Source organism: Pseudonaja textilis, chromosome 1 (genome assembly GCF_049901715.1).
Source record: "Pseudonaja textilis isolate UNSWEBS1 chromosome 1, rPseTex1.2, whole genome shotgun sequence".
Classification (NCBI taxonomy): domain Eukaryota; kingdom Metazoa; phylum Chordata; class Lepidosauria; order Squamata; family Elapidae; genus Pseudonaja; species Pseudonaja textilis.
The window spans coordinates 4,132,271-4,146,991 of record NC_141990.1 but is presented as its reverse complement, the minus strand read 5'-3'; the positions used below and the strand labels follow the sequence as shown (position 1 = coordinate 4,146,991).

General features: G+C 46.2%; 1 protein-coding gene across 1 annotated transcript in view; it reads right to left on the bottom strand.

The window, feature by feature from the left end:
- ULK2 (unc-51 like autophagy activating kinase 2) overlaps window positions 1-14,721 on the bottom strand; it is a 143,708-nt gene that overhangs the window by 98,670 nt on the left and 30,317 nt on the right. Inside the window, exon 4 of the mRNA XM_087924738.1 lies at window positions 3,359-3,391. Coding sequence (XP_087780864.1) covers window positions 3,359-3,391 — 33 coding nt within the window. The remainder of the gene's footprint in view (window positions 1-3,358; window positions 3,392-14,721) is intronic.

Here is a 14,721-nt window from a genome sequence, read left to right as displayed (position 1 = left end):
AGCAAAATGGCAGAGACTCTGGAAATTAAAGAAGAGAACGGGCCACATTTGCATGTCAGGGGTTGACACGTGTGGCTGCTTCTCCAGGCTATGGGACTGCAGTGTGACATCTCACAGTTCGTGACTTCACAATCCAGGGGGAAACAGAAGCATTTGCCAATGGAAACGCTGCGTGCATTTTAATTTTTTTTGCACGATTGTTCACCCCACTGCAGATACAAGTGTGGAGAAAATTATAAATATTTCGATGCTTTTATTTAACGGAACTCGCCCAATGTTTAATAGGTAGAGAGAAATCAGCAGCCTAGCTAGCTGTTTATAGTTGCCAGAAAGAGTCACTTGGGTTATGGACCGACTGGGAGATGTAACTGAGCCACACACAGAAACTATATTTATCACTTGGTGAATTGACAGGGACTTAGAAAGTGTTCCTCTTTGTAAAGGAGAAAGTAAAACAAGTTAAACAATAAGCCACCCCAAAAAAGAAGATATAAGGTTTATTTTAGGCCTGGATAATAGCTAATTGGCTCAGTTGGACTTCTAAGCCTGAAATAATTAGAAATAGCGGAAATAATTCTGGAAAAATAGTCGCTATTGCCTAGTCATTTCCCCCCCCACCAACTAGCTAATATCCACACCCCAAAACAAACCCAACGAATTCCTTTTGCCTGGTGCATCTGAATGCACCCAACGGTCACCTGTTATATACACAATTTTGCAATGCACCGCACTGCGCCAGCTCAATTGGCCGATACTGATGACAAGCTTAAAAAAGAGAGCTATCTTCTCCAAGGGCTGAAATTTAATAAAGCTGCCACATGTGCAGAGTTTTAAAAATGGAACAGCAGGATAAAAGCCTTGATTTTCTTTCCTAGGTTATTTAACCCTTGAAGTTTCTCCTTCTTGGGCTATTGCTAGTTGGACCCTTACTCCTTATTTCCTTTTTTTACTCACACACACAGATACACACACATTCTCCCTCTATCTATCTATCTATCTATCTATCTATCTATCTATCTATCTATCTATCTATCTATCTACCTACCTACCTACCTAAAAGCGAAATACCACTCATGCACAAACTCTCCAGAACCGTAAAGCCTACAAACTTGGAAATTTGGCATGTATGCAGGGGTGGGATTCTACAGGTTCACACCTATTTGCTAGAACTGGTTGTTAACATTCTAAGCAGTTTGGAGAACTGGTTGTTAGAAGAAATTCCTAGGCTAACCCTGTAAGGAAGGCAGGAAGGAAACATTCTGGGGTTGCTTACAGAAACTGCCTCTCCGTTGACCCTTATTACATTCTCGGCAGGACTAGACTTCCTGTCTCAGGAACTTCTCTAGAGTTATTTTCCCCTCCTTTGCTGGTACTTTGTTTGTGTGAGTGACCATTCAAAGTTATAATGGCACTGAAAAAAGTGACTTAGGACCGTTTTTCACACTTACGACTGTTGCAGCATCCCCACAGTCATGAGAGGCCAGGCGAGGAGATGCGTGCCTCAATGTGAGTGATATTGAGTTGATCACGTCCAGCCAATCACATGACTACCAAGCCACGTCCACCACCTAAGCCCCACCCACAGAACTAGTTGTTAAAAAATTTGAATCCCACCCCTGCACGTATGTTCCTCTTGGGTTCCAGATGCTCACTAAGAAAAGATTTTTCCAAATGACCATCAGAGCTATTAGTATTTCCTATATTATTATTATTATTATTATTATTATTATTATTATTATTATTATTATTATTATTATTATTATTATTTATTTATTATTAACATGCTCTGATGCTAAGGAGTCCTACTCCCCCTCCCCACTTGGAAAGAAACCTCTTCCAAATGCAAAACACAAGCAGAGGAGAGGAGTTTCAGTTTCACAGCACCAAGCAGCTTTAGTACAGAACAGCTGAGCTAAGCCACGCCCAGGCTCCTTGCTGTCTCTTTGCTCACACAACAAATACTCTTTCAGTTTCCAAACAGTCCTCAACTCACACACTGACAAGACGCTAGCCAGATGAATACTGATAGGCAGAGGCAGAATTTTTTCTCCTTATTTTCCTCCTCAAAAACTAAGCCCTACCACACATAGGGCATGGGTATAGAACTAACTAGGTAGGTAGGTAGACAGACAGACACACACATATTCATACATTCATTCATTCGAGAGCAGGCATCACAATTTCATCTTAACGTGTGTCATTCTGCACGTAGGAAAAATGACACTAAAGCTTATCTCACCTTTTCTCTGACTTCTGGCATGACACGCTGTCCCCGTCCCCTTAATCCACAGGCACACATTTCTTCTGCGGGGGCCTTGATGCTCTCTGAGCTGGCCTCCACCCACCGCCCCCTTGCAGAAGTTTCATTGCCCAGCTAAGTAATATCAACAGCGTGAGGAGGGAGTGTGGTTTGCTCTGTTTATAATTGCTCAGTGCTGGTGGGTATATATTCTTGGTGGTTGCTTGATCAGGCTGTGGTTTACCGTTAAGCTTGCTTACGGTTCCTTGATTGGGGTACTGCATTGACAGGCAAGCCCCTTATACTGTGTATAAACAGAGAGCAAACCCCACTCCCTTCTAGTCCTGATAACGTTACCTAGTTGGGTTATCAAACGTCTGGTTGTTTGTTTGAGTTGGTATTTCCTTAATTGAGGTGTTGTTTCAGGCCTGGTTGTTGGTGCAGTGTAAATCTTGGTGTTAATTTCTGCTTCCCTGGGTATTGATTGCGGGAGGTGGTGTTTTGGTCTAAATAAACGATGTTTATTGTAAACAATACTCCAATCAAGGTATCACCAACTCAGACAAACAATAAACAAAAGTCTGATCAAGAAACCCGTCAAGAACAGTCCCACTAACACTTACAGGGCAAGTCATTTGTATATAAGCAGAGGTGAAACCCCTTCCCTTCTAGCACTGATGAAGCTACCTAGTTGGGTAATGAAACGTCAGCAAGAAAACAACCAAGTTTAGAGAGCACCAAGGACCCCACAGTCCAACCCTGAAAATTCTCTTTAATTGGTAATGCATTACCCTGGCTGTACTATGTTTTGCGAGGCAATGTATGGGTGAATGGAAAAAAAAAGGGATTTTTAGTAATTGCTTCTGTAAGTACAGAACATCAAATATTGACCCACGTATATTATAGCATAAATCACATAACACTCCATTAGAACCCAAAACTGGTGGATCAAAAATATTTCGGGGTGGATTTTCTTTGGTAGTGTACATATCTACTAATTTTTGGACAATTCAGGGGATCCCTATATGGTTTGAGGGAGGCTGGGGAGACTTGAGTAAGACAAAAGGAAAAATAACTCAAATTCAGTCACAAAGAAATTCAAATCATTAATATACATACCTCCATTACAAGAAAGACAGAGTTGGGCATTTCCTGAAAGGAAAAAAAGAAAGAAAGAAACATCTCATTAAACAAGAATAACGAAAGCTTTCTTACAATAAATATATCCTTTTCACCCACCTGCCATTGATTTATATTGGGAGATATTTATGGCATTGACCACAAAAAGACAAGATTTTTTTCTGGAATTGGCACGATGCTCAGCTTTCAAATAAAATAAAGCTTTAAAAAAAGACAAGCGTGGACAGACATGGATGCGGATTTTGCATTAAAAACCACCAAAATAAACAATTATAATTTGATACAGAGCAGTGGTGATGCAGTGGTTAGAATGCAATATTGCAGGCTGACTCTGCCCAGAGTCTGGGGTTTGATTCTGACCTGTTCAAGGTGGACTCAGCTTTCCATCCTTCCCAAGTCAGTAAAATGAGGACCCAGATTGTTGGGGGCAAGAGGCTGACTCTGTAAACTGCTTAGAGAGGCTTTGTAAAAGCACTGTGAAGCGGTATATAAATCTAGGTGCTATTGCTGTATAATTTTACATCTGGCAGGATTGTGCAGGCCTTTGGATTTATGGTGCTTTGGAGTAAGAGTAAGTGAGGGCAATTTCATATCAATTTTTGGCAAGTCCGTAACCCAAATGCAATTTTTCTTCCTGGGACTGTGCTACAATTGTAGAATTCTTTATTGGCCAAGTGTGATTGACACACAAGGAATTTGTCTTGGTGCAAATGCTCTCAGTGTACGTAAAAGAAAAGATACATTTGTCAGGAGTCAAGAATCATCAGGTACAACACTTAATGACAGTCATAGGGTACAATTAGCAATCAAATCATACTAGGAAACAGTCAATATAAATCGTAAGGAGACAAGCCACAAAGTTAGTCATACAGTCACAAGTAGGAGGGGATGGGCGATAAGGAGTGATGAGAAGATTAATAGTGATAGTAGTGCAGACTTTGTAAATAGTTGGACAGTATTGAGGGAATTAGTTGTTTAGCAGAATGATGGCACTGGGGGAAAAACTGTCCTTGTGTCTAGTTGTTCTGGTGTGCAGTGCTCTATAGCGTCGTTTTGAGGGTAGGAGTTGAAACAGTTTATGTCCAGAATGTGAGCGGTGTGTAGATATTTCCACAGTCCTCTTTTTGACTCATGCAGGATTCAGGTCCTCCATGGAAGGCAGGTTAGCAGCCGTTGTTTTTTTCTGCAATCCTAACTGTAGTGGACATTTACGCAATTCCGGGAAAAGACACAGCTGCCTTAAGAAGTTGTGGGCGGGTGCTACGCAACAACCCACACGCAAATATTTGGAAGCATCTATTTGGCTTCGAATCCAAGGTTTTCTATGGGAGAAGACTCAGTCTAGTTCATCTATAGAGCTGCACATTTACAGTAAAGGACCATTCGGGGTTTCCGATGATTTGTTGGTGCAAACTTGTAAGACCAGGCGGAACAGGCTGTTTGCTGCAAGGAGGCAGAGGCCGAAGGGTGGGGACCGGCGGGTGGGCATGGCTTTGGCAAAATTCCCTGTATAAAACTCACTTTTTGGTGGGTGGGGTGGAAAAAGTGTATCTTACACACTGGAAAATATGGTAACTTTGAAGTAAGGGATCAAAACACCCCGGGGGCCATGAGACGTCATGTGGCTGTTATGTACTATCACCTTACGTCCCAGTTACTCATTGATGCAGAGTAAACATCCCTGGGAAAGCTGCTGGGACGGCCTTCAGCTCTCCCGCTGGAAAAATTGAGGCTCCCCCAGTAATGACACAACTGTTAAGTTAGGTGGAAACCCCCACTGGGGAGTTGTTTGCACAGAAACACACATCCTCTGTCACTGAGTTACAGATCAGGCCCTCGCTTTGCAAACGCAGCCGTCTGACATGGTGTCCTCACATGGCCTATTCTGAATTTCATCCTTTTAAGCCAGCTTTGCTGGCTGAGGAATTCTGGGAGTTGAAGTCCACAAGTCTTAAAGTTGCCAAGGTTGGACACCCCTGTTTTAAGCCATTGTCTATCCAACCAGGATGAAGGCCGCTTCCGCCTGTTTCCAACCTATACAGATAGTCCTCGACTAAACCAGTAGCGGCTAACCTTTTGGGGGCTCCTGTGCCAAAAATTGCGTATGTGCTTGCGCTCGCATGCCAGCACCCAGAAAGCAATGCGCACACTGCCTCCTGTGCATGCGCGTGCAATTCCCCCCCTCCGCCCCCTTACCTGCGCTGCGCCTCCCAGCTGTTTTTCCACCTGTTTGAGGCCTTTTTCAGCCTGCCAGAGGTTTGAGGGAAGCCTTTGCAGGCTGAAAAATGGGCCTGTTTGGTCACTTCGGATATTACCGAAAACACAGGAAGTGGTGAAATGGGCCTATTTTTCGGCCTGCAAAACCTGCAGAGGCTTCCCTTAAGCCTCTGGCAGGCCGGAAAAGGCCCGAAAATCAGCTGGGAGGCTGTGTGCATGTGCAGTGAAGTAAATTTGCCTGGAGCTCACATGCCCCACAAATGGCTCTGTGTGCCACCTCTGTGTGTCACCATCACGGGACTAAACAGTCTGTTAAACGGTCAGTAAACAGTCTGTTTAGTGACCGTTCCAAGTTAGAACGGCATTGAAAAAAGTGACTTGCGTCCACTTTTCAGAGTTATGACCTTTGTAGCGTTCCCCATGGTCATGTGACCCAAATCCAGATGAACAAGCCATTTCTATAACAATAAGCCTCTCTAGTTAACCCCCCCTCCCAAAATCAAAGTATGTTTTTTTCATTTGAAGCACAAAATCACAAAATACTGTTGTGTGAAAGGAATGGAATAGAAAATAGAATAGAAAATAAAGAATGGAATGGAATACAATGGACAGAACAGAATATAGAATAGAACAGAATAACTCTGTCACGTTGAATGCACATTAGTGAACGTACATTAAAATGAAATTTCGTTGCACACAGCTCTCAAACGATCAAAAGTTGTAGTTGCAATGTTGTTATCGTCTACTGCAGGGGTCTCCAAACTTGGCAACTTTAGGACTTTAGGAATTCTGGGAGCTGAAGTCCACAGTCTCAAAGCTGTCAAGTTTGATGACTCCTGACTTAGACTAATATACCGCTTTACAGTCCTCTCCAAGCGGTTTAGAGAATCAGCCTATTGTCCCCAGCAATCTGGGTCCCCATTTTACTGATCTTGGAAGGACAGAAGGCTGAGTCAACTCAGGATAGTATCTTTACAATCCCCAAGGCATGTTACAACTTTTGAGCAACCCCTAATGTAGGGGTCTACAAACTTGGCAACTTTAAAATTTGTGTATTTCCACTCCCAGAATTCCCCAGCCAGCCATGTTTTAAGAGGGGAGGACTTCCACTCCCAGAATGCCCCAGCCAGCCATGTTTTAAGAGGGGAGGACTTCCACTCCCAGAATCCCCAGCCAGCCATGTTTTAAGAGGGGAGGGCTTCCACTCCCAGAATGCCCCAGCCAGCCATGCTTTAAGAGGGGAGGGCTTCCACTCCCAGAATTCCCAGCCAGCCATGTTTTAAGAGGGAGGGCTTCCACTCCCAGAATTCCCCAGCCAGCCATGCTTTAAGAGGGGAGGACTTCCACTCCCAGAATCCCCCAGCCAGCCTGCTTTAAGAGGAGGGCTTCCACTCCCAGAATTCCCCAGCCTGCATGCTTTAAAAGGGGAGGACTTCCACTCCCAGAATTCCCCAGCCAGCCAGGCTTTAAGAGGGGAGGGCTTCCACTCCCAGAATCCCCCAGCCTGCATGCTTTAAGAGGGGTGGACTTCCACTCCCAGAATTCCCCAGCCAGCCATGCTTTAAGAGGAGGACTTCCACTCCCAGAATCCCCAGCCTGCATGCTTTAAGAGGGGTGGACTTCCACTCCCAGAATCCCCCAGCCAGCCATGCTTTAAGAGGGGAGGACTTCCACTCCCAGAATCCCCAGCCTGCATGCTTTAAGAGGGGAGGACTTCCACTCCCAGAATCCCCCAGCCAGCCTGCTTTAAGAGGGGAGGCTTCACTCCCAGAATTCCCAGCCTGCATGCTTTAAGAGGGGTGGACTTCCACTCCCAGAATTCCCCAGCCAGCCATGCTTTAAGAGGGGAGGACTTCCACTCCCAGAATCCCCCAGCCAGCCTGCTTTAAGAGGGGAGGGCTTCCACTCCCAGAATTCCCCAGCCAGCCATGCTTTAAGAGGGAGGACTTCCACTCCCAGAATGCCCCAGCCAGCCATGCTTTAAGAGGGGAGGGCTTCCACTCCCAGAATGCCCCAGCCTGCATGCTTTAAAAGGGAGGACTTCCACTCCCAGAATGCCCCAGCCAGCCATGCTTTAAAAGGGGAGGACTTCCACTCCCAGAATGCCCCAGCCAGCCATGCTTTAAGAGGAGGGCTTCCACTCCCAGAATGCCCCAGCCTGCATGCTTTAAGAGGGGAGGACTTCCACTCCCAGAATGCCCCAGCCAGCCATGCTTTAAAAGGGGAGGACTTCCACTCCCAGAATCCCCCAGCCAGCCATGCTTTAAGAGGGTGGACTTCCACTCCCAGAATTCCCCAGCCAGCCATGCTTTAAGAGGGGAGGACTTCCACTCCCAGAATCCCCCAGCCAGCCTGCTTTAAGAGGAGGGCTTCCACTCCCAGAATGCCCCAGCCAGCCATGCTTTAAGAGGGTGGACTTCCACTCCCAGAATCCCCCAGCCAGCCATGCTTTAAGAGGAGGGCTCCACTCCCAGAATTCCCCAGCCTGCATGCTTTAAAAGGGGAGGACTTCCACTCCCAGAATCCCCAGCCAGCCATGTTTTAAGAGGGAGGGCTTCCACTCCCAGAATGCCCCAGCCAGCCATGCTTTAAGAGGGGAGGACTTCCACTCCCAGAATTCCCCAGCCTGCATGCTTTAAAAGGGAGGACTTCCACTCCTAGAATCCCCCAGCCAGCCATGTTTTAAGAGGGAGGGCTTCCACTCCCAGAATCCCCAGCCAGCCATGTTTTAAGAGGGAGGGCTTCCACTCCCAGAATGCCCCAGCCAGCCATGCTTTAAGAGGGGAGGACTTCCACTCCCAGAATTCCCCAGCCAGCCATGTTTTAAGAGGAGGGCTTCCACTCCCAGAATTCCCCAGCCAGCAGGCTTTAAGAGGGGAGGGCTTCCACTCCCAGAATCCCCCAGCCAGCCATGTTTTAAGAGGGGAGGGCTTCCACTCCCAGAATGCCCCAGCCAGCCAACCATCTTAAAACATGCAGGCTGGGGAATTCTGGCAGTGGAAGTCCACAAGTCCTAAAGTTGTCGAGTTTGGAGACCCCTGCTCTAATGTTTGGAAATAGAAAGTTGAAAAATTTGATGTTCCCTAGCCATTCTAGCTGATGGTGTCAACCTGTCTTGATTTAGGTCTCTTTCGTGGACACTTTTGAACCAGTGGGATCCATTCTACAACTCTTCTATCCAGTGCACAGAATGGATTCTGAATTTATTGGGGAGCAAAGGAAGTCTTTTCGCCAAATGCTTCGCTTAGGTACCCTGCAGATTTCTGGGCCGCTGTCCTTACCATTGGCCAGGCTGCTCCCAAGGGGAATGGTCTTAATACAACCAACTTACAACCATTCGTTTAAGTGACCGTTTGAAATTAGAATAGCACTTTTTAAAAAATGGACTTATGAGCGGTTTTCTTCCCCACGCTTACGACCGTTGCATAATCAAATTTCAGACGCTTGGCAACTGGCTTGTATTTATTATGGCTGCAGTCTCCTGGGGTCACGCGATCCCCTTTTGCGACCTTTGGACGGGCCAAGTCAATGGGGGAGGAAGCCAGATTCGCTTAACAACCACAGTGATTCACTTAACAAACGTGGCAAGAAAGGCCGTAAAATGGGGGTGAAAACTTATCTAACAGTGCTCTCGCTTAGCAACAGACATTTGGAGCTAATTGTGGTCGTAAGTCGAGGACAAACCTGTAGCCCAAAGCATTTAGAGCAGGGGTCGCCGACCTTCTGTACCCCAGGGACCACCAAACTCATCATTTTAAATCCCGAGGACCAGAGACCCTGAGAAAATCCCCCCCAAAAGTCTGCAGGAAAATTCCACGCCCCGTTTTCCTACCGATTGGTCGTTCTTTATTTGGGATCGCAGGATACCATCTCCAGCCCCGTTCTCAGAGAGAAAGAGAGAGACACTTTTGACTTCATGCAAGGAAAACAGCAGAAGCAGCAGAAGTCTTTCTTTCTCTCCCCCAAACTCTGCCAGAAATGAGTCTTTGTGAGACTCGTTGCACCAGTGGAGCCTCTTGGGGCAGGAGGCCTTGCAGGGTCCCAAAGACTCATTTCTGGTGGAGTTTGGGGGAGAGAAAGAAAGACTTTGGCTGCTTTCCTTGCATGCAGCCAGAAGCAGAAGAAGAAAGAAGCAGAAAAAAGCAGTCCAGTGGCCAGGCCAGGCGCATGGGGCCCGTGGGGCAAGTTCCCCCCCTCCGCCCTTTCCCTCCTCCCCTCACTACCTCGTGTTGTTCGCAATGCAAGCGACACAAGCCTTGTGTTCCCACGGGCCTTGTGGGCGGCGCAACCTTGTGTTCCCGCGCAGCCTGGATTAATTGCTTGGGGGCTGACATTTCATTGCGGACCACCAAAATTTTCTCGCAGACCACCAGTGGCGCCCGACCGCTGATTTAGAGGACACCTACGACCTATGCTTCTGGTTAAATGTAAATACGCGGGTACATTATATATAAAACCTATCTGGAGCTGCACCACAGATTTCTCTAAAAATCAAACCATTCTGGCCCCAAAGAGAAGCAGAAACAAAGGGCCCAACAAACCAGGCACCATCCGAATTACAAGGTCTAAAAGAAGAGAAACAGCTTACGTAAGCGTTCTGAATAATATCGGCCACTGCAGAGCCCGTGAGAGAATACAAGCCCCGTTTTATTTTTATTTCTAAATGAGGCCTCTGGCTTTAGTCCCCTTTATTTAAAGAAAAAAAAAACCCAACAACAGACAAGACTCAGCAGAGAAAAAAAAGGGCAGCTGAGGCCAGCAAAATGCATCTATGGGCAGCTGACAAGAGAACAATACAACCGATGCACGGAGAGGGGGTGAGGGACTGGGACAGGATCAGTGGTTAATTCCAGGAGGTGACGGAAAGAACGTGGTGGCCCACCCTGGGATGAGGCTCACAAGGGTCTCCTAAACGGAAAAGCCCAGACAACAGTTGCTCGTGACAGGAAGGGGCCAGTGAGAACATGTAGCCCACTCTACTCCCTTTCCTGCACTAGTCTGGAGTGTCCCCTCATGACCGACAATGCAATTTGTGTATTTATCTATATCTTTATTGGGTTGGTTTTTTTTTTAGAAATAACCCATATCCAACATACCCTTTCTCCTCCTAGTTTCCCTAAAACCACCTTCCTGTGAGATGGGTTGGGATCAGCGTGTGTAACTGGCCCAAAGTCACCTAGCCAATATTCATGCTTAATGGCGGGACTGGAACTCACTGTCTCCTGGTAATTGGACCAGCCAGCTTGCATGCCTAAGGCAGGACTAGAACTCACATTCTCCTAGTGCAGGGGTTCCCAACCTGGGGGTGCGAGACGATATTCCAGGGGGTGCGAGAAAAGTCCAGGTAAATAATAGGATATTGGCTATATGTTAGCATTTTTATTTATTATGCAATGGATTAACCTTGTTTTCATTTTAGAGAGTTCAGTATCGTTATTTAGTGGCCGTCACATACACAGCTGAAAAGATCCGATCCTACCGTATATTTAGCGCGTTCAGTAGTTCCTAAAGTCTAAATTTCAGGGGGTGCGAGGTTCGAGTGAAATTTCTTTAGGGGTGCAGGGCGAAAAAAAGGTTGGGAACCACTGTCCTAGTGGATGGCCAAAAGTCACCCAGCCAGCTTTCATCCCTAAGCCGGGACTAGAACTCACAGTCTCCTGGTCTCTACCCTAGTGCCTTAAAGACTAGACCAAACTGGCTTTCTCTTCCTCTTGATCTGCCTGAAAAGTCAGCATCCATCGGAATAAAGCTGGGAGGGACCTAAGAGGTCTTGTAGTCCAACTCACCGCTAAGGCAGGAGACCCTATACCAATAGTCGGAAGAGACAAATAATAAATAATAGACAAACAGTCCGAATAGTTGGGATCAAACGGAGAAAAAGAAGAAGGGACAGGCAAAAGGACTCAATTCCAAGCCTTAGACAGGTTCCAGAGTTCAAAGCGGAGAGGCCACCAAGAGAACTGACGGGTCTCCACGTCAAAAAAAAGACCTGGAGCTGTACAGCGACACCAGCCCTCCCACACAGATGTCCTCAAGATGCTGTGCATGCTATATTTATTGTTACTATGGGGGCAGCAGTAAAAAAACTTTGAAAGGGAGCCAATGGAATTAAAAAAAATCCCACACACTATATGGAGGAGGATGCCTGTAACCTGACCAGTAACTAACTCAGTGGAGACAAACATTGTGTTTATTTGTCACGTTTATGTAGTGTGCATTGGAGCTGTACCCGACAAAATTTAATTTTAATGCATGCCGATTAACGTACATTTAAGGTGACAATAAAGTTGTTCTCTTTTCTTCTAATGCTCTTCTAATTCTATTCCCATTCCCAATTCCATTATTTCCTATTCCCATTCCCGATTCTATTCTGTTCTCATTCAATCTTGTTCTCTTCTCTTCTCATTCCTATTCCTGCTCTACTCTAATTGCTGTTCTACTCTAATGTCAAGCAAAAGGGCCCCACATAAGTCCAGGAAAGCAAAATAAAGCAACCACAGCAGAATTACGCTTACGGGTACGGTCAGTCCTCACTTATGATCACCACTGAGCCCAGCGTTTATGTGGTTGAGGGAGAAATGTGTTAAGCGGGTTTGCCCCATTTCACACCACACAGGTTAAAAGTGAACCACCGTTCGCCGTTCTTAATTTAGTCACCCGGTTGTTAAGTGAATCCCCATTGACTTCTCCTTTTCAGAAGGTTGCAAAAGGGGAATCACGGGACGCTGCGACCCTCATAAATAGGAGCGCCTGAATTCGGATCACGTGACCATGGGGACGCGGCAATGGCCCCAAGTCCCTTTTTTTCAGGGTGGCTGTTACTTTCAACGGTCACTAAACGAAGGATTGCGAGTCAAGGGCTCCCTTTATCGGCAAAAGAAATGTAGCATGATTTGCTCAATGGACGACTCTTCTTTCTTTAAAGACGGTGCCTCTTGACAAAGAGGTGGCCTCCTTCCATCTATTCTATTCTACAGAGGAAGGATGGAGTCTGTCATCTGCACCTCTATAACTGTCTGGTTCGGTTCTGCAACCCAACAGGACAGACACAGACTTCAGAGGGTAACTACGACGGCAGAAAAAACAATGACTACCCAACTGCCTTCCATGGAGGACCTGAATACTATACCCTGAGTCAAAAAGAGGGCTGTGAAAATATCTACAGGCCCCTCACATCCCGGACAGAAACTGTTTCAACTCCTTCCCTCAAAACGACGCTATAGAGCAGGGGTCCCCAACCACCGGTCCCCGGACTGGTACCGGTCCGTGGATCATTTTTTACCGGGCCGCAAAGCTTGGGCGCCACCATCTTGTTTTGACAGCGCTTCCGGGTTTTCGGTTGCTTCCGGGTTTTCGGTTGGAAAGTGGCGTTTGGGTGCTCCCACCTTAGTTTCGTCGAAGAGGGGGGCGGCTTTGAACGAAGAGCCGTCCCGATGGCGGTGGAGTCTCACGTTACTCAGGTACCGGTCCGTGGAAGAATAAATAATCGTGAAACCGGTCCCTGGTTCGAAAAAGGTTGGGGGCCACTGCTATAGAGCACTGCACACCAGAACAACTAGACACAAGAACAGTTTTTTTCCCCGAACGCCATCACTCTGCTAAACAAATAATTCCCTCAACACTGTTCAACTATTACAAAGTCTGCACTACTATTACTGTTAATCTCATCACTCCTTGTCACCCATCACCTCCCACTTGGGACTGTATGACTGTAACTTTGTCGCTTGTATCCTTACGATTTATATGGACTGTCTCCTAGTATGATTTGATTGTTGATTGTACCCTATGACTACCATTAAGTGTTGCACCTGATGATTCTTGATTCTTAACGAATGTCTCTTCTCTTTTTATGTACACTGAGAGCATTTGCACCAAGACAAATTCCTTGGGTGTCCAATCACACTTGGCCAATAAAGAATTCTATTCTGTTCTATTCTATTCTATTCTATTCTATTCTATTCTATTCTATTCTATTCTATTCTACTCTACTCTACTCTATTCTATGTTCCAATATTTTATTATATTATATTCTTCATTGCAATATCTATTCTATTCTGTTCTATTCTAAATTTCTCTTCTAATTTCTGTTCTATCCTATTATTTCTATTCTATTCTATTTTTTTTATGTATACTGAGAGCATTTGCACCAAGACAAATTCCTTGGGTGTCCAATCACACTTGGCCAATAAAAGAATTCTATTCTGTTCTATTCTATTCTGATAGGGTGCTGATATCAGCCCTACGGGAAAACCAGCTTCCTCGCTGATCACTTAGTAACAGCAATCAGCCCTGACTCAGTCAATCAGAATAGAGCTGGAAGGGGCCTTGGAGGTCGTCTAGTCAACCCCCTGCTCAAGCAGGAAACCCTAGACCTGGGATGGTGATGAACCTATGGCACGTATGCCGGAAGTGGCACGCAGAGCCATTACTGCCGGCACGCGAGTTCTCACCCAGAGCAGGTCTACTGGGCATTCCTGCCCATTGAACAGATGATTATCGGTTATCTGGTGCGCACAGGCAGGGTGTGTGTGTGCAGGGGAGGGTTGCCCGTGCATGCGCAAACACGGTGCATGAGGGAGGGATGTGTGCGCATGGGGGGGGTACGTAAGTGCACGCGCACAATTATCGGCACAGGAGCCTCCAAAATTTAGCCACCGCTGCCCTAGACCATTCCAGACAGGCGGTGGTCCGGACTCTTTTTAAAAACTTCCTGTGTTGGAGCTCCCACAACTTCTGTTGGCAAGTAGTTCCACAGGTTAATTGTCTTGCCTGATAGGAAGCTTCTCCTTCGTTCCAGGTTGCTTCTCTCCTTGATGAGTTTCCACCCATTGATTCTTGTCCTTGTGGTGCTTTGAAGAATAGCTTGACTCCCTCTTCTTTGAGGCAGCCCCTCAAATCCTAGAATTCTGCTATCATGTCCCCCTTAGTTCTTTTCCCTAGACTGGCCAGACCCAAATCCTTCAATCGTCCTTCGTATGTTTTAGTCTCCGGGCCTTTAACCATCTTGGCTTGCTCTTCTCTGCAACTTTTTCCAAAGTCTCAACACCCTTTTTAGAGTGTGGTGTCCAAAACTGGACGCGGTACTCCAGGGTGCGGCTTTACTAAGGATTTTACTAAGGACTTGT